Genomic DNA, 19,425 nt, shown 5'->3' on the forward strand with positions numbered 1-19,425 from the left:
TTGTTACTGTTACAACTCCGGAAACAGTGACCAAAATCAACCAAATTGTACGTATAGATCTTCGAATAAGCATCCGGATGATGGCCGAGGCTGTAAATGCCTATAAAGAAACGGTCAGAAAAATTTTACACGAGGAATTGCACATGACAAAAGTATGTGCGATGTTGGTGCCAAAAAAACTGACTCCTGATCAAAAGTTTTCTGCGTCAACGGGTCTGCTCAGATTTCTTTGAAAGGTTAGATGATCTGCTTTGAAAGGGATTTGATTTGAGTCGCAGGAAGCGATATAGCAAAAAACGGCAGAGCTCCTAAAGGCACTCACCAAAGAAAACTTCAAGCACTGCTTCGATCAATGGAAAAAACGTATGGAAAAGTGTGTGGCGAGGGGAGGGAAGTATATTGAAGGGGAGCATTCGAATGCAGAATAATTTTTATAATAAAGCTCTTTTTCGTAACCAGTTTCGTTATGTAATAACCAGACCTCGTATACTCTACAAGAGCTTCTAATCCGTTACAAGACCCAGTTTCCATACCTTTTTCCTGAGGATGCTCGACTCAATAAAGGAGAGACCAATTCGACTTATATATTACCAGAAATTTGCATCAGCTTAGAAAATAGAAGAAAGGTCGCTGACCTGATTCAGTTTTACCGATACTATCACGGTAGATGCTATTCCGATCTGTCCAGCATAGTCCCATCTAGGAGAGTTTTTACAAGACTTACTCGACAGGCAGACATGGCTAATGAACACCATGTTCGCATACAGGGACTCTTTTCTTTGGAGAATTTCAAGCCTATAGAATCCAGCGAACAAGGCACGTTTTTCCCGAAAACTACAACCTACAGAAGTTCAAGATTGATATCCACACGGCAGGTACCACTCAAACTACTCGATTGTAGTAGGGTTTACCCTCTTGTGTTGTGCTTGGTTTTTACATGAAAAAGATCGCGACCCAATCGGCCTATTGAAAAAATTCGGCATTGCGAAAGAGCTAATAACAATTTAATAATCTTTACGAGATTCGTTCCATACTTCAAACTCAAAATGTAAAGGGTAATAGTAGAAAATATGAGTTACCCACATTCACTTTTATTAAGACTGTTAATGTTCAACCCAACTTGTACAGTAAATTAAAACTAGCTGGATTGCGTGTTTCAGAATAGAATAGGAAATAGGGATCCGGCCAGCTGAACGTGATATACGGAAGTGAGTGAAATTAATTTTCATGTGGGGTTACGTACAAGATGGGGTGTATAAATTTACAATAACACAACTAGAAATAATTTCAAATTTTCAATGTTTTCAAAGGTGTAATAATCAACTAAAAAAGACGTTAAATTGATGCCAGTAATGGTCATTTTAAACATTCGATTGCTTATAATTATTGTGTGTCTCTTAATCAATTTTCCAAAATAAAATTTCTAAGCTCCACAAATTTTCAATAAGAAACGTTATAGTTCTCTTTAATATAGGATAGATTGCCCCTGGTTTATAAAAATTAAATATCTTTCATATTGTCAAGCGAAGGTCGAAACGGTGTCTTACAAACCAAAAATAATAGTGTCCGTTATTTGTTTACTTACATGAGCGCGTATTTTATTTTATATTTTATCGGTGAGTGCGAAAAGTTAAAGCTTGCAAGTACCGTCTGATTTGATTATTATTCTTTAACATTGAATTATTTGTTTGGTGTTTATGATTGTAGTTTAGACCTAGTTATGCCTGTCAGTCGAAAGAACGTGTTGTGATTTATAGTTTTTGGACCAAGGCATCTTTTTGTGAGATTCGTACATGAATTGTTTTCGTTCTCGCTATTTCAGGCTTGTAAGTTTTAAAATGGGTAAAACCAAAAAAGTACCATTGCCGCTAAATTAAAAATACCTCGACGTACCGAGGACTACAACGTTCAGGGCGACCTTGAAAAACCACATACGCTGAAGATCAGTAAACGTGATCGACAACACACGGGCTCAAAGATAGCAGATCAAATCAATGAATCCAAGGATCTGCCTTTGAGTACCTTTACAGTAAAAGAGAGATTGAGTTCTGGCCTTTTTGGAAGGATGGTAGTGAAGAAACCTCTTCGTCAAAATAAAATTAGGAGATTGTAGTGGGCTAAAAAACATAAAAATTGAGCGCATGAAGAGTGGGAGCGAATTTTATGGAGTAATGAGTCGAAGTTTGAGGAACGTCCTGGCCAACGCCTGATTTGCTGAAAAGGAAGGAAGAATGTACTGAAAATAATATTTGGACGCCACAGTCGCCTGATCTCAACCCAATTGAGATGTTATGGAACAAGTTGGACAGGGAAGTCAGAAAGCAGTGTCTTACTTCCCCTTAAACAAAAACGTTTGGCCGGTAGTGTTAGATATTTTTACCTACACACTATATATTTTCATTCCGGTTGTTTTTACTTTTGATTTTAAATTTTTGAAAATGTTAAACATAAAATAATATTGGTTTATTCTATATATACAGTGTTAATATGTACAATCAACTTGAAGTTGGAAAACTTCCATAACCAGGTGCAAAAGTCCACCTTATATCAATATATGGCAATGGAAATCAATCTTAATTTCCATGGAAATTATGTTAATTTTTGAAAGTTACGATTTTAGTGACATTGGAAATTTATGCATAGCATCAAAAATATGATTTATATACAGTAACTACTTTATTATGTAACATACCTGAAAATATTAAATGTGACATAAAAAATTGAAATCACACGTCTCTTTTAGAAGACATAACAGAAGTGTCAGAGGAGTTTATGCCTGTAGTATGCTGAAACAAGTAATCCTATGCATAGGAGAAACAGAAATGAGAAACTTCTTTTAAATTATTTTAAGAACAATCCTAGTAGCAGTTTTAGAAATGCCAATATAGATTTGAAGGGGCATCAAGAAACTATTCACTTAGGAGATTCTATTGCGAATGATACTACTCGTAATATCCTTTCCCTAAAAATTACTTTATAGTAAATGAACGATTTGGTACCTGTTCTTATAATTTGATTCCCGAGAACCAATCGGACTTTAAAATAAACTGTAGATGCATCAAAGCGTCTCTAAAATTAACTGAAATTATCCACCAGACACTAGATGATTAATAACTAAAGTAAAGCCTTTGATGGAATAGAGTATTTGACAATTTACATTTAATGAAACTTGTATGACAATAAAAACATCTAAAAATGATCCTGTGCATCACTTAAGTTTCATTTAAATTAACATTATTCACCAGACAGTAGATGATTACTAAATAAAGTAAAGCCTTTCATGGAATAGAGCATGTGATACTTAACATTTAATAAAACTTGTGTGATAATAAAAAATTAATCCTGTGCATAGGAGAAACAGAAATGAGAAACTTCTTTTAAATTATTTTAAGAACGATCCTAGTAGCAGTTTTAGAAATACCATCAAGAAACTATTTGTATGGTATCAAAACACCAAAGAATTAATCCTGTGTATCAGAGAAACGAAAATTAATAATTTATTCTAAAATACTTTAGAAATAATCCTAGTACCATTCGAAGAAATGTCAATATAAATTATAATGTTCACCATGAATCTATTAGCCTGTTGCAAAAGAAACTAATCCTTTTTTAAAACAAAAAATTTTACACACGTTGCAAAAAGGCGACAAGACTAAGAATTTGAAATATTGTTAATGGACTTACTCTCATATTTAAACAACAGATATGTTTTAAAAATGTATTTTTTACTGTCAAAGCTATGTTCACTACAAATGGAATATTAACACCACAACATTGTTACTATTGGGCTGGAGATAAAGCCAATTGAATAATAAAGCTTAAAAGGTAGTATTACCAAAAATCAACCCCTGCTGTGAGATAATAAACGAAATAATTATTTTTCCTTTTGTTTTTGAGAAAAATTTCAATGGAGAACCTTTCAAAGTTTAAATTTTTGGGAAGCCGCATCGAGTTACCAATTAATGATTCAATCTACTTTTATAGTTAGATGGGTGTTCAGTTTATTATACCAGAGCTGTGACACAAGGGCTACACGAACAATATAATAACGAACATATAACAATATTAAACAAAGAAATATCTAAAGATGTCCTTAGACTACTGAATAAGTTATCAAAAATTTTAGTTAATGTCATGTAATTCACTACCTACTACTTCGTAAAAACCTTCTTAATACTTAAAATAAGCTTCAACTGTGATTTATATCAAGACAAGCAGGTGATCAAGCTGCTTGGTAGTTTCGGGTAATTATCATCAAACATTGCGTCAGTTACTTGTTGGAAGGCATCGAATTCACTACCTTCTACTTAGTAAAAACCTTCTTCGTACTTAAAACTAACACTGACTGTGATTTATATCAAAACAAGCTGGTGATCAAGATGCTTAATAGTTTAGGGTAATTGTCATCAAGCATTGCCTCAGTTACTTGGTAGAAGTCACCTACTACTCCACAGCATGGACTGATGAGACAGAAAGATTGGAGGGTTCCTTGAAGCACCGTTTGAATCTCCAGTCAATAGGACATTCAAGCACTTGATAGCTCAAGGCAACTTAATAATTTTGGACTTGTTTTGCAGGAAAATAATCACACAAAAAGTTTAAAAAATCCGTTCAAGGATAAATATGTCAGACTAGATAGTGAATTGGTAGAGAAAGCTTGGATTGAAAATAAAGTAAAATATTTATATACTTTTCTTATAGTTTAGTTTTCTTTTATTGAATATTATATTGATGTTACTTTAAATATTTTTTTCTCCACTGTTAGTTCATTCTAAGAATTATTAAAAAATGAATCATATTTTCATGACATCTATTGATACATTCTTTTTTAATTGTAAGCTCAAGTGTTTTCCAACTTTTAGTTGTTATCAATAAATATTATTTGGAAGCATTTTGATATAGATATTTATCTCATAAACAAATAAGTAACAATTCAAATTTTTTAGACGTCCGCGTAGGAATGTACATGTAAATCGACACATACATGAAAAAATATTATAACTAGCAGGGAAACAAGTTCCAATTGATGAAAGACTAAGTACATGCTTCACCAGAAAGGCAAATTATATAGTTTGCTAAATTCACCAATAGTTGAAACCCTACCACATAACCATAGTAACATGTTAATAAATCACAATAACTATCTAGAAAACTATGCTCTACACATATTCATATTGTATCAGGAAAAAATATTAAAAAGTATGTGGTAACTGGAAGAAAAAGTTTACATCCAAATATATTATCCCAAGAATCAATTTTTCTATATTTACATCACTCTATTTTATGTGTACAAAGAGATCACATTGTTTTATTGGAATATGAGATAAAAATAAGACTTACGTTTCAAGGGCTAGATTCATATCTAATGTGATCATTTGACCGGCATCGACATGGAATATGTGCAGCATCTTGAGTCTCAAATTTATTCAAATAACAATCTTCTAAGCATACCTGAAAAGATTGTTCACAATATTTAAAACAAAGCAAACAAAAATGTTTTGCTGATAAGGATACAGACTCAACACAATTGCACAATTCGACACTTAACCTTCTTATAATTATTAGTCTTGTTAAACACTAGTAGTATTCAAATTGTATTTTGAACTGAAAATAATGCAACACGTCAGGACAAGGTTTAAAAGTGGATTACATGAAGTTTATCGTTTCGTTTAATAACTGTAAAAAAATAATGTAAATATTTGTTTATTATTCCAAATGGAACTGATGTCTAAGAATTATGGTTATTTTCACAAGTATGTATATATTATAAATACATATTTTCAATTTGTGGGATGTGAACCCTTCTGTAGTATCAGCCTCAGAACAATGGAGAAAGCATTGGAAAATAATGTATATAGGAGCAAAACCAAGTATTGGAACAACCTACAGGGGCTGAGATAGGCAAAGACTCTGAATGTATCAAGTATCAACCTAACTATTGGGGCACTGTCGCCTCAACAAACACCTGAAGACGCTAGATCTAGCAGGTAATGCGGCGTGCAGATTTTATTGGATAGAGGATGAAATCGCTATATTCTCATAAAGTGTGAAACTCTAAGGAATTCCAGAGCACTACACCTGGGAGAGCTTGAAATAGAAAACAAAAATCTGTGGCAATTAAAGCTATCCCACATTAATAGATTCGGCTGCAATTCCGTTTATTAGATTTTCTCCTAAAGTGGCACTACTCATTATACCTTAAAGTATAAAGGCTGGAAACTTTTGTGTGCATATATTTTAAACTAATTGATTAGGTTCTGGATTTTTAAGTTTGAACAACAGTGATTGAGTCAAGGTATCAGGTAACAAAGGTGTAAAGAATCTCTTAAAGAATAGAAGCAAGACTAGTGATCAGTAACAACAAAATTTATTGCATAATTGTACCAGAAATAGCAGAACATTTCAATCAACTTGTGAGAATGTCCACATACAGAAGGAGGATAGTTGGAAAATTGGAAAGCTGCATAAAAATATTTAATATTAAATGTATTGTTTTTCCAACAAACGTAGAGTATGCCAAGAAAAGTTATACTGGACCTACAAATAAATTTTTGGTTTTCAGTTTTATCTGGCAGCAGTTGAACAAGAGAGTGAAGAATGTATGCTGAAGTTAATCATAGTGGAGAGTCTGTGCTATTGTTGATCTAAAGGTCTGGTGTGGATAAAAGGAATTTTGATTGTGCAGTTCAGATTGAGAAGTATATAATTGGTACAGAAATGGAAATTTTGATTGTAGTCCTATATAGACATCAAAATGGTACCAGAGGTTTTTAAAAGGCTCCAGATATATCAACTTATAAAATGTCCTAAATTTGAAGTAGACTGCAAATGGATAGCAAAAATTGGAAGCAGGATAGGAAAAATAATGAACCATATTAACAATGTTTTGTGAAGTTTATGTGAAAACAAAGATTAATCTAAACTTTAATAACGTATTATATTTAATAAATAATTAAAGTACAATGAAATAATTGTTTCATTTATTCACATTCTTATTAAATGTCCTTTAGTGGACTGTTTGTGAGCAATAATTGAAGTTGTATTTTCAAGATGTTATTTTCATACAAAAAAGTTCATCACATTCAAAATATTCGAACTTGTAGTGACTTGATACTTATAAATTGATAGAATACCAACAATACAAATTATTGAGTATGTGAAATGTACATGACTCATTTTTGTGAATATGGATAGCAAGGTAGAATGTAGATAAGATTGTTATCAATAACAGGATTTAATAATTATGAAAATATTGTCAAGAATTATCTAGAATGTGTATTTTGAACTGATTTAAAAGAAACAGTTATTTTTTATACTTATTTTCAACTTAGGTCACTGGCCATTGATTACAGCAAAAATATTTTTATTGATACAATCTTACAACATTTAGTATAATATACGGTTCAATTTATTTAATTCAAATCACATATCTCAGTTTCTTAATCTCTCATTCAATTTATATAGATACAGTACTTTAGATATTTTTTCAAAATTAGTACGAATTAACTGGTTTTTGTAATATAATTTTTTATGTCTACATTAGAATCGCCATTCGTTAACCCTCATTAAATAAGGTAGAATAAAATAAAGACAATATGGTAATTAAGAAACAAACTGAAGTTAGAAAAAACATAATCACATAAGTACTTACTCCATAATTAACTTGTATAAATATACTTAAAAACCTACCGAGTCGATACTGTATCGTATATGTAGGGTATCCTTATCAACAAAAACATAACATTTAATTAAATAAACACAATTAAGCACAACTAGTTAACGACTATTTTGGAAAATTAGAATGTGTTTACCCAACACAAAAATAAACAAAGAAACAATAATTCATGAACTCCCGAACATGTTTTAAATCAAATGCGTAAAAACGATTTTTAATACTAAATCGCACCTAAGAGGTGTTGGACACTCCGATCACAAAGAATTTTTAGTTTTTTTCAACCATTGTTATGACAGTTTAATGGCATTTTCGCAGCTGATATTGGTAAACACTAATCTTTTTGTTTCCACCATTTTCACTACAAATTACTTCAATTTTCATCATTTCGTTTCAATATACACGACTGGTTATAATTAGACATTCTATTTCAAAACGTAAATTAACAATCAGCTGACTAGGAAGTGTTATTTTGCAAACTTAAAACGACTTGTGACATGCAATTCATTATCACCAAGGCCATTTTATATTTCGGGGGAAAATTTAGGGATATTTGTTTTTGTAAATGTATACTGCACAAACGGGTCGGATCGAACATGTATAAAATGACGTTATTCAAACAACTATCAGCATAATTTCTAATGTGGAAAGTCAGCTGATATACAATTTTTTTTGCAAACAGAAGTTAGCGAACTGATGTTATTTAAACATGAATCGACATTTAAATCTCCAAACTAGATTAGAACATAATATTATCACTCAATGTGCTCAATAAGTTAACAAACCGTGGTTAGATAAATTTTACGATTTAGATTACATTTTAAATATATAGAAATGTATATAATTTGGAAGAAATTTGAGATCAGGCAAGTATTTCAAATAATTTTTGCTAATGATGAACTTTAATTGCTTACAACGATAATGTATAATTATATAATTGTACTTACAGCTCTTAAAAAACCACAAGAAATCGTGTTGGGTGAGATTTAATGATGTGAATAGCACTAAAAGTCCAAAATGCTATCAAGCTGGAGCCTTAAGTCCACAACCACATTTGTTATAACTGGCGAAAAACTGAAAGTGAATATTCCATAATTTATCGCGTCCGCCAAGGTACAACCTACAAGTTGTGAAGCCAAAATATGACTTGAGTTGTTTCATAACTTAATGCTACGACACTATAACATTCCCTACTTTTCACTGCTTTAGGGTCTTTAGACGAATCCTAAGTATATTCGGATTCCCTGTTAGAATTTTTTATTGTGGTGCATTAAAAGATCATTGATAAATATTTTCAAAGTAATGAATATGTAAAAACTAGAGAGGAACACATTAAAAGAAAAAATATCAATTATTGGCTTAAGATATCGACGGAAAAATTAATTTTAGAAGACAAATTATAATTTTTGTGAATTAAATAAAGTTAGAAACATGTCAAGTAGATCAGCGGACTCCAGAAAAGAAATCAATTAGCTATTCACGAATATAGTCTAAAAATTATATTCAAATACAATATATATTATGTGGTGTGTGAATATTAGAACTGATTATTTACCCAAATCTAATCACTGTTGATTCATGATAAAAAGGCCGAAAAACCCAATTTATCTAGCATTATGATAAAATTATCAAACCTTCCCATCGTTACTGCGTTTTATTTAATGCAATATCAATTTTTATTGGTTGGTAAAAACACGTCTTAATCAAATCAACAATATTATGATTCGGTCAAGTTGTTAAAAATTTGTATTTAATGATTGAATTTAATATTCCAGAGCTAACGAAATAAATCCGTCCCAATGGAGATATATACACTCTCTAAATTATATAGTTCAAATTTAAAATAAGATTTTTTAATGTGAAATTATTACATAAATGCTCAACAACTTAAGGGTCTTTCTTTTAACATAGATATATATTATTTCATTTTGATATATCGATAAAAAAATGGATTGTTATGTTGATATTTAAAATTATCTACTAACCAATAGTATCTGAAAAATATATCAAATATCCTCTCTTGCTTTATGCAACATATTTTACACAACTTTTATTTTGTATATGAAATAATAGAAAACTATAAATAAATATTTCCAAAAAAAAGGGAAGACACTCAGTCCACTATTATAAATTTTCTAATGAAAGTTTATACTTTGTTGCTAAGGGTTACTTACCTAAGTAAAGAAGTACAGTCGCCTCAAGACAAATGTAACACATTAAGTGGGGTAATTTATGGTTTAAAATCATGGTCGTACCTTATGTTATTAAAATTTGGCTTTTGAAAGTATTGTCAAATAAATTTTTTGGAGAAAATTGATTTTAATATGTATTTAATTTTAAATAAAAACAAAATAAAATAGAAATGGAGGAGAAAATTACCACCACTATTCGGACGGGTTTTGTGATTTTGGGTAATAAGTTTTATTTTGGATTGGATTGATTTGAACGGCTCTAATATAGGATTCGTTTCCACCGCAGAGCTTGGATTAGTTAAGTTAAAATCGAGTCAGAAACATCAATAGAAGACACAAAACATTGAATAAATAAAGAAAAATACACAAAGCAAATAATTTGGAATCAAGGATGAGAAGGAGATGGATTCATAGAAAGAGAAGTAGAGCTTAGCTTAATTCGTAAAAAAGATTTAGGAAGTTGTAGATTATATTTTTAGTGGATATTTTAAATTGAATTTACAAAAAATAAAATATTTATAATAGAATGGTGAACTGGCATTTTTTACGTACGTCTATGAAAATAAATATTTACTGTGAAGAATTGTTCAAAATATGATATTTACTGATAAGATTGACTTCTGTTTTTTGGTAAAAGTGTCATCGGTGATACGGCTATTCAAGTAACTGTAGTATTAGCCTGGACAGGAACATTTATAATCTTTATATTGTTGATTTACAGAATAACCCAATTGAATAACTTATATATGAACAAAATAATAATATTTCTTGTTGGTAACAAACATTTTATGAAGGATGTACTGTTATTTCGAAAGCTATTTTCACAAAATGATTTTGTGGAAATACGTGATTGAATCTACTTTTAGTGTATTTGTAAAATAAATAAATAATAAAGATAAAATTGTGATGCATGAAAGGGTCGGAAAACAATGACAATTTTTGTATATTAAAAACTATTAATCGTAAAGTATTTTTTACTATAGGTTACGTAGGGTATCCCATAGATACAATTTCGATTTTACCAAATTTTCCCCTTCCGATTGGAGTTTGATTATAACCGCGGCGTTTTCTTCTTCTTCTTTAGATGCTTTTTTTAAAACTTTTTCTTGTAGTAGTACGTTTAAATCGATCTTTTCTTGCAAGGTAAATTATAAGGAATAGTATTGTATCACATTATGCATGACTTTCGATAGCATAACGGCTAACACTAACCTCTAGTGCCATTCACTTTTCGCAAGGTCTACCCTTGCGAAAACAAACCAAAAAACTTACCGAGGGGGACTCATTTACCAGAATGGGATCATCAAACTAACCGATTGGCCCAGAACCATTTGGTGTAGCTAAAAGTGTTGCTATCGCGGTCTCCTCGCAAAGCGGTTTCGGCAGAGATGGATAGATACATCTAATATGAGTCAAGCAAAGGCACACATATGTGGACCTTGTGCGTCTCACACTGAACAACTGCTTCAACAGGCGCGAAGTCCGAGTAGTAACAGGATACTGCCATCTAAGACGCCATCTCCACAGCATTGGCATCACGGACAATCCGCATGAACTTTACGACCAAAGCAGCTATGAAGAATTACGAGAGTTTAGATGCTGACAATTTCCTCACCTCTAACCTTGCATTCCATCCTTGTGTGAAAGTGCTGCCAGGGGAAAGTGTGATAGTGCTTGGTAAGGTTTGTATTCCACTTGTTGTTCATTGGTACCAGAGTGTTCTTATTTCCTCTTGCTCGTCTGGAATCAGGATTTAACTCTTATCACATTTTGTCTTAATATCTGAATAACTTTTCTTCTCACTTTCATTGCTTTCCATTCTCCTATATCATTTTATGCGCCCTCCTATATCTTTCTCTTCAATGAAACAATATATAACTGAATAGTGTTACTTTCTTTCCACTTGATTTCAATTTCCCTACTGAAATTCATGTCCTGCGCCCCCAGGAGTAATTGAGACTTTTTTGTAAATTCAAGGTCTCAGATCATCTTTGACATTTCGATGTCTCTTCTCATGTTCAGTTTCAACAATATGGCCGACACCCAGTTGTCGTATCTGTTGTTACAGGAACAACAAATCCACGCATGACTCATTAACCCCAAGAATCTTTGTTAGGTTGCATAAAGGCAACTCTTCCAAACGCCAGTATTCAATCACCGCAGGTTGCTCTACATGATCTACTTAGAAACCGAGATGTGACTGTCTGAATTTCGGATTTACACTATAGACACATTTCAATAGACCCAACCTTTTTAGTTTCTAGTAGAAATCAATAGTATAAATGAAGAAATGTTTTATAATTTTGTGAAAAAAGTGATTGTAGAATATTCTTGTATAAATTACTCTAGGAGTTTACCCTATCCAAAAAAATGTTGGTTGTCAAAGTATCTTTCAATGCACTTACTTGACTTTCATATGTGTCGCCTATGAAGGATTGAAATGCTATTTATGCAATTTATAAAATTTATACCAAGCCCTCAAAGGTAGTTGTACCATGATAAAGAGCCTATTACGTCTTTCTTTTTGTTACTTCGTTCATTAATTATTGTGACAGAGTAGTCACTTCTGTTTTATACCCATTCTAATATATTCTACTTCCAAGTGCTTTCCGTGTCACAATAATTAAAGAAATAGAAAAAATATTTGACAGGTCGCTTGGCAGGTTATACAGTTTCTATAAAACTCATTCTCCCGCGAAATTATTGGGGTTTTTCTGAGTACAAATACCGAATTTAGAACTTTATTAATAAGGAAGGGGAAGAAATAAAATGTTTATTTGAAAATACTTTTATTTAACTGTAAAAATAATACAGATGGATAAAGGGCAAGTATATTATTAACAAGCAGTATTTGAAACATCACAACCGATTTCAGATTAAAATGTACAAATACTAGAAATATACAATTAACACGAAAACATTAATATATTTTCAAATTTAGTTTTCCCAAAATTTTACAGAAATATTTCTATTCAAATATAGAGTTGCAAGCAAAAACTTACCGTAGCGTTAAATTCATTAGAGAAGAAAAAAAGAGATATGATCAGGAAAAGTAGGTTAAATAGTATTTGATATAACCGAATCAACTACTAAATCTTGAGTTCTCATATTTTTATTGATTTCTAAATAATTAGAAAGCTGCTTCAGACTTAGTTCAGTCAAATTAAGATAATTGTTGACTAGATTCTTTTTGTTTCCAAAAAATAATTTTTTGTTAATTTGCAAAAAAATGGAATAATAATGAACTGAATGCATTTCAAACATATAATGTTTCCAATAAGCAATAAAACCAGGGTGTTATATTAAAAGCAAATTAGAAGTTCCTCGGGAAATACCCGGATCATCGTAACAACATATAAACTAAATAATATCATTAACAAGTATCACTATTTTTTATTATAATAATTTGAATTTTTAACAACACACACATATACAATCCTAAGAAAACTGATCGAAACAATATCGATGGTTTGGAAAATATTATTCCATTTCCGTGCACTAATCATCAAATTTAGTAAACGGTATTAATGATCATACAGGTAACATTGTTGAATATAGACTAAATTACTGTTTTTTCTCATTTCATTCATTGGTTAAGGGTTACATCTACAATTTATTAATTAAGAGAAATGGCTCAATTATTATATGCACATATATACAGTACCGGGCAGAAGTTTTGGCCAACCTCATAATCCATTCATTAAATTTCAAAAAAATAAACTTTAACAAATCAAAAATAATAATGTCCGTTATTTGTTTACTTTATTTAAGAGCATGTTTATATTTTGTCGGTGAGTGCGATAAATTAAAACTTGCAAGTACCGCCTGATTTGTTGATTATTCATTAACTGAAAATTATTTTTTGTTATTTGGATTGGACTTTAGTCCCAGTTAGCCCTGTGAGAGGGAAGAAATGTTGTGATTCATACTTGTCCGACTAAGGCATCTTTTTGTGAGATTCTTATATGATTTGATTTAGTTCTCGCATAATGTAAGTTTTAAAATGGGCAAAACCAATGATAAAGCCTCGATGAACCACAACCGCTGAAGATAAACGTATTGATTAGTAAACGTGACTCGACGACTCACTAGCCCAGAGATATCAGCTCAGATCAATGAGTCTATGGATCTGTCTTTCAATACTTCTACAGTGAAAAAGAGATTGACAACAAGTTAAAAGAAGAACGGATGTTAGATCCAAGTGTAATCCCGACTATAAAACACGGCAGAAGCTGGAGGTTGGTTTGGAGATATTTTGGAGGAAGGGCGACTGGTAACTTAGTAACCGTCATCTTACGTCTTTCAAGTCTTTAAAACAAAATAACGTCTATTCCAGATACTGTACGTCTTTCGGATTATTCACAGAATATGCTTCAACAGTCAACTCCCGCGCGCTTTTTTTACTATGTTATATGACCCTTCTTACAACGGGTTCGTCATGATGATGTCGGCTGACACAAGAAACTATTTGGTAACTTAGTTGAAGTCAAAAGAATAGAGATGGGAGGAAACGAAAAATGATAACTAAGTTAAAAAGAAACTTAAACTAGAAATTTGAAATATTTGGAAATTATATATGTTCCTTAAAATATAAATATCAAAATCGATCGTTTATCACGCAGACTATAGGGTGTGCAAATTTTTTGACCGATAGTATATATAAGTTTACACCACGAAATTATAATTTTTCTAATTAATAAAAATAACATTAAACATCAAATAAACATAATCCAAAAACAAACGTTTTTCATATATTAAAAAAAAAACGTCGGTAACAGTGACAAATTTTGCATAAATTAAGAAGTAGATTCTGAATTAAGAAGAAAAATTATTTTTGTCTATACATTTATGATAACTTTGTACTAGACAAAAAAATAAAAGCCCAAAAAGGGCAAAACAGAGGAATTTCTGCATTTTGAAAAGTGTACGTATAACACAGAAAATCTTGCCGGAAATAAGTTCAGTTTTACTACTAGGTGGGTTTCAATATCATTTTAATAAGTTTGAAAAGAGTTCATTTGCAAGTGGAAATGTGGCTTTATGGGAATCAATGCGGCATGAATCTTACTAATTGGGAATAGGAATTGAAAGAACAGCATTTAGTCCCCATAAAAATTACACATATGGCTGGCCCACCGAGCATATTTGGCTCCACAGCGCTCGAGGAGACGTCGTATAAACCAGCCTCTCTGAGCAACAGATACTTTGCTTGTCAACGCCGTTGTGATATTCGTGTTTAGCGATCTCGAAAACCCCCAGGATGTATATGTTTGGTCAATTTAATCCAGGAGACAACGTATAAACCAACTTTACTTGGAACGAGGTTCCCCACAGGTCATCGTCGTCGTGATCATCGCGTTCAGTGATCTTGAAATCCCTGGGTGTATATATGGGGTAATTTCATAACCAATTTCCACGGGACTCAAGGAGATAACGTTTAAACTAGCCACCTTGGTTACTAGGTACCTCGCAGGTCATGATATTTGTGTTCAACAATCTCAAAAACCAATCCCAGATGCAGATGTCAGTCATCCTGGGCATCAGGTACCTCATAGACTTTTTCTGTCGTGATATTTGTGTTCAGCGACCTCGAAAACTCCAGAGTAGTTAAATTAAAGTCATTTCCAGCAATAGTTTTGAATTTTAAGGCTCCCCCGAATTGAATACACTTTATTGCATCATGATCCGTTTTGTACTTTATTTTCTCGACCTTTCTCCATTGAACTTAGTGCTTATCATAATTTTTTCACTTGATTCATCATCTATATGTCAGTTTATATGGATCACAGAAAATATACATAGTAAGATCACAATTTACTAGATTTTTGAGAAACTTATCGATATAAATAAATTCTTAAAAAATATATATGAGTTTGATATGCTGAAGAGTATTTTATGAGATTTTTTTATTGATCTTGATCTTATTACGTTTATTGGTCATATCGGTAGTTTACTAGGTATATAAATTTTTGAGGAATAAACTCTATGATCAAATGTAAGAGATTTTGAACAATTCAGTTTTGAATCTGGCGTCAGGTATAGTTACCACCTTGTGAATGCTGAAAGTTGGACACAAAAGGAATAAAACTCCTTCACACTACTCTAATTGGATTACATGCTATTCAAAATCTAACAATCCTCCATGTCGATCCTCTCACTATCCTTCTATACTTAGAGTCAAATAGAGATGGATAAATAGATAGATAGAGATAGAAGTAAAAATTGATTAGCAAGTTGAAGCAGTACGATGGCGTTGATTGTTTTAGTTGGTAAATATGTTAAAAAATAAATACTGCGAAATGTTTTATTTTAGACGATGTATATGAGCTGATAGGTCAAGCAAAGTGCTTATTGTTGATAGTACTAAGTTGGCAGTTCTACATCGAAGACGGTTGCAAGAGTTACTAAAACGCTCTCTTCCGTCTGAGTAGTCTAAGAAGAAGATCGTTTCTGATATAATTATATCTGTGTTATATTGTGGCATAGCTCCCAGAGTTTTTTCAAGCCATCCTTATAAAGGGAGTAGACCAGAGGCAATATATAAAATTTTTGTATTTTTCAATCTTCATTGCGTGTACTTGTAGTGAAGAATTCGACTGTCGTTACGGAGTAGAATAGAAATTACTTTTATCCGCCATACCGATGCCCGAGGAAGGAAAACTCAATTTGAATAGCTTACCAGAAAGTAGAAGTGGTCACAGAAAGTTACCAGGAGTTTTTACAGCCGATTGGGTTGCCAGAGGAGTTACCAGGTTAATTTTCTATATTGTTTGAAACAGTTCTAAATCTTTTTTCCCATCCTTTCAATTTCTCGCTTTAAAAATGATATTTGTAAGCATATAGAAAAACCACATTGGTCAATTATGTCAGTTTTTTTCGTAATATATTTTTATACATTTATTTTTAATTTTTTTCTTCGTATAAAGAGTCATTCCGGTACTCCCCCTGGAAGACCACTCTTCTAGTTTTATTATTTGAATCTTAGTTTTCTTTATGTTTCATTGAATTTTATTGTTCATATATTTTTTTTTTGAAAAAGACTCCCTAAACAACTTAATCTTATCTATTAAAAGAATCTAGCATTGCGGTTTATAAAATCTGTACTAAATTTATAGAAAATAAAATTTATATACCTAATAACTTCCTTTTTTTTCAAATGAAATTTAATATTTTAAAGTTTTTGGAATTATAACGATGAAAAATAGAAATTTTATTCTATTCATGGTAATGAGTCACATACTATATTATAATTTATCATATGTGTGCTCAAATAGAAATAGCTTCTACAGTACCACAATGAAATATAAAGTTACAGAATATTTTTCATCAAATATATAATTTTGTTTTCCATCAATTGGCTAGCAATTATTTATTCCATAAAATGTATTTAAAGAACAGCTTTATGGTATTAAAATAGCTACCTTGATAATTTAAGTGACTAATAACAATAAAAGGGCATAACGACGTTAAATACTAACTTGCGAAAGTGGAGATTCGCGAGTAGAATTTGATGGAATCGTACAGTTTAACCGGTTAACTTGGAAACGACCAATCGATTCACTCAGCATTCTATCCCATTGTTCTAGAGATGTTGGTGCTTCATTAAGATTCTTTATCTTTTCTAATTCTGAGGGGGTTTTACCTACAACACGAACGAAACATAAAAATTTAATGTTAAATTTATACGAGGAATATTTTAATGAAAGCTTTTATAGGACAAAAAAGCACTAAATAACCAGTTTCTAACCAAATAAATTATATATAATTCAACATTTTGATTCCTGTTGAATAAAGTAATATAGGAAAAGTAAAAATAATACTAGATCGAAATATGTTGTCAATATTTATAGGAATAATAATCTTACATTTTATTCCAGATTTCGCCCTCTGAGTTTCCTGTATAATAATAATTTCATTTGTAATGTATGCTTCTCTTCTTATTTGATCCCGAAGATCCATGGGAATATCTGGTATCAACCATTTGACAACAGTTAATATGAAGAACACCACGTTTTCAAAAACTAATACAAACATTAGTTTTGCTGCCAATATTTGATAATACAAAGAAGTTCTAAGATATTCGTTTGAGGTTCCTGGTGGTTCTCTATAATCTGGATACCTAGAACCAAAACAGTTATAAAACATAACGCTATACATACACGGTTAATACGAGGTGACATCGAAGAATACGGTTAATGAATATTTATGGCTGCTATTAACTATGCTGCAATCTATTTTAATTAGTGTATCTAGTATATTGACACATCAGTTTGCTACTACAGCCGCTTTAGAGACATAGTGTGTTCGTGAAACTTTGATATTGAACAACGCCTTTGAAGTTGGAAAAATAAACTCACTAATGTTAAAATATGTCTGCTGAAAAAGGAAATAAATCTGTTAAGGACGAGGAAACGGTCAGGACCTCCTTTGAAATTTCCAAAAAGTGGACTCACTTGTTAATTTATACAGGCAGTTGAAGTACTGTAACATTTGCGAACTATGTACGAAAAAAAGAGACCTGGAAAACGGGCCACTTTTGTTACTCGCATTACTGGCAATCAAAATTTTTCCAGTCTGTCTGCAACTGTCTACAGATTTAGCACCATACAGAAATTAAAAGAAAAAAAAATTAATACACTCGCCAGAAAACGTCCTCTTAAGGTCCAGAAGCTTTCCTCTGGCTTAGGATAATGATTCTATAAAAAAGAATTTCGAACTAAGAAGGAAAGCGAAAGAAAAGTTGTCTTCCTCAGCTTAATGACTCTAAAAATTTCCTTGATGCCGATAGATCCAAAAATTATATGGATTTTAATAAAACCAATCTACATCTATTCACTAGCTTCCTTACAAGTCTTTGCCGACTCAGGAAGGACTTGATAAGACTAAAACTATTGAAAACTGACAAGTGTAGCTTCTATAAAGAGGACGAACAAACTCCACTTCTCTTAGTTCTAGAATGTATTGTCATTGTAGGTATACACAAGGAGCTCTGATACGAAATAGAATGAAATTTTAAATTGCAGTGTGAACTCTAATCTAGAAGAAAATACTTTTTTTATATTTCCTATGCTAATTTATTTATTTCAATAATCACTACATATGCACTTTTCAGTATTGCTGCCTCTAGAGGATCTTCCAGTCTTCAGAGATAATTATACTAAACTTTTTACAGTTATTTGTAAGCCTGATCTTAAATATGGCCAAATACGCTACTTACCGGCAAACAGATTCTGAATCCCAGTTGTTGGGCCTCGACGAATTATTAAAATCATTTGTATTGAAATATGATAATGAGTTATTTAAATAATTTTCCAAATTATTGTGATTCGTTAAGTAGACAAGCCTTGGAATAAATTCTGATGTGAATGCTATAATGAAACCCTAAAAAATAGAACGATAACTATAAGTGATTGTGACAAAGATGTGTTATGGAGGTTGAGTCATCAAATAATTATCTTTAATATTATTTCCAGCCATATAAGATGTCTCAAATGTAGTACAAATTAAACAAAAGTTTTCTCCAATGGAGTACCCTATATTTGATCACCTTTTTGAATGCAG

At 31.6% G+C, this 19,425-nt stretch overlaps 2 protein-coding genes across 12 annotated transcripts in view; both read right to left on the reverse strand.

Annotated features, from left to right (window-relative positions):
- The window catches only part of LOC130445526 (RB1-inducible coiled-coil protein 1), a 62,927-nt gene extending 54,722 nt beyond the window's left edge, over positions 1 to 8,205 (reverse strand). For 4 of the 11 annotated variants that reach the window (XM_056781271.1, XM_056781229.1, XM_056781221.1 and 1 more), the window contains exons 1-2: positions 7,907 to 8,176; positions 5,341 to 5,451 (exon numbers count right to left, since the gene is read on the reverse strand). In XM_056781271.1, coding sequence (XP_056637249.1) covers positions 5,341 to 5,408 — 68 coding nt within the window. In that variant the 5' untranslated portion in view covers positions 5,409 to 5,451; positions 7,907 to 8,176. Of the gene's footprint in view, positions 1 to 5,340; positions 5,452 to 7,689 lie in introns of all 11 variants that reach the window. The other 7 variants (XM_056781279.1, XM_056781248.1, XM_056781212.1 and 4 more) reach the window with 3 other exon arrangements.
- Positions 8,206 to 12,636: 4,431 nt separating this feature from the next.
- The window catches only part of LOC130445078 (anoctamin-5), a 32,430-nt gene continuing 25,641 nt past the window's right edge, over positions 12,637 to 19,425 (reverse strand). The window contains exons 15-17 of the mRNA XM_056780579.1: positions 19,082 to 19,245; positions 17,730 to 17,983; positions 12,637 to 17,506 (exon numbers count right to left, since the gene is read on the reverse strand). Coding sequence (XP_056636557.1) covers positions 17,331 to 17,506; positions 17,730 to 17,983; positions 19,082 to 19,245 — 594 coding nt within the window. The 3' untranslated portion in view covers positions 12,637 to 17,330. The remainder of the gene's footprint in view (positions 17,507 to 17,729; positions 17,984 to 19,081; positions 19,246 to 19,425) is intronic.

Source organism: Diorhabda sublineata, chromosome 1, assembly GCF_026230105.1.
Source record: "Diorhabda sublineata isolate icDioSubl1.1 chromosome 1, icDioSubl1.1, whole genome shotgun sequence".
Classification (NCBI taxonomy): Eukaryota; Metazoa; Arthropoda; class Insecta; order Coleoptera; family Chrysomelidae; genus Diorhabda; species Diorhabda sublineata.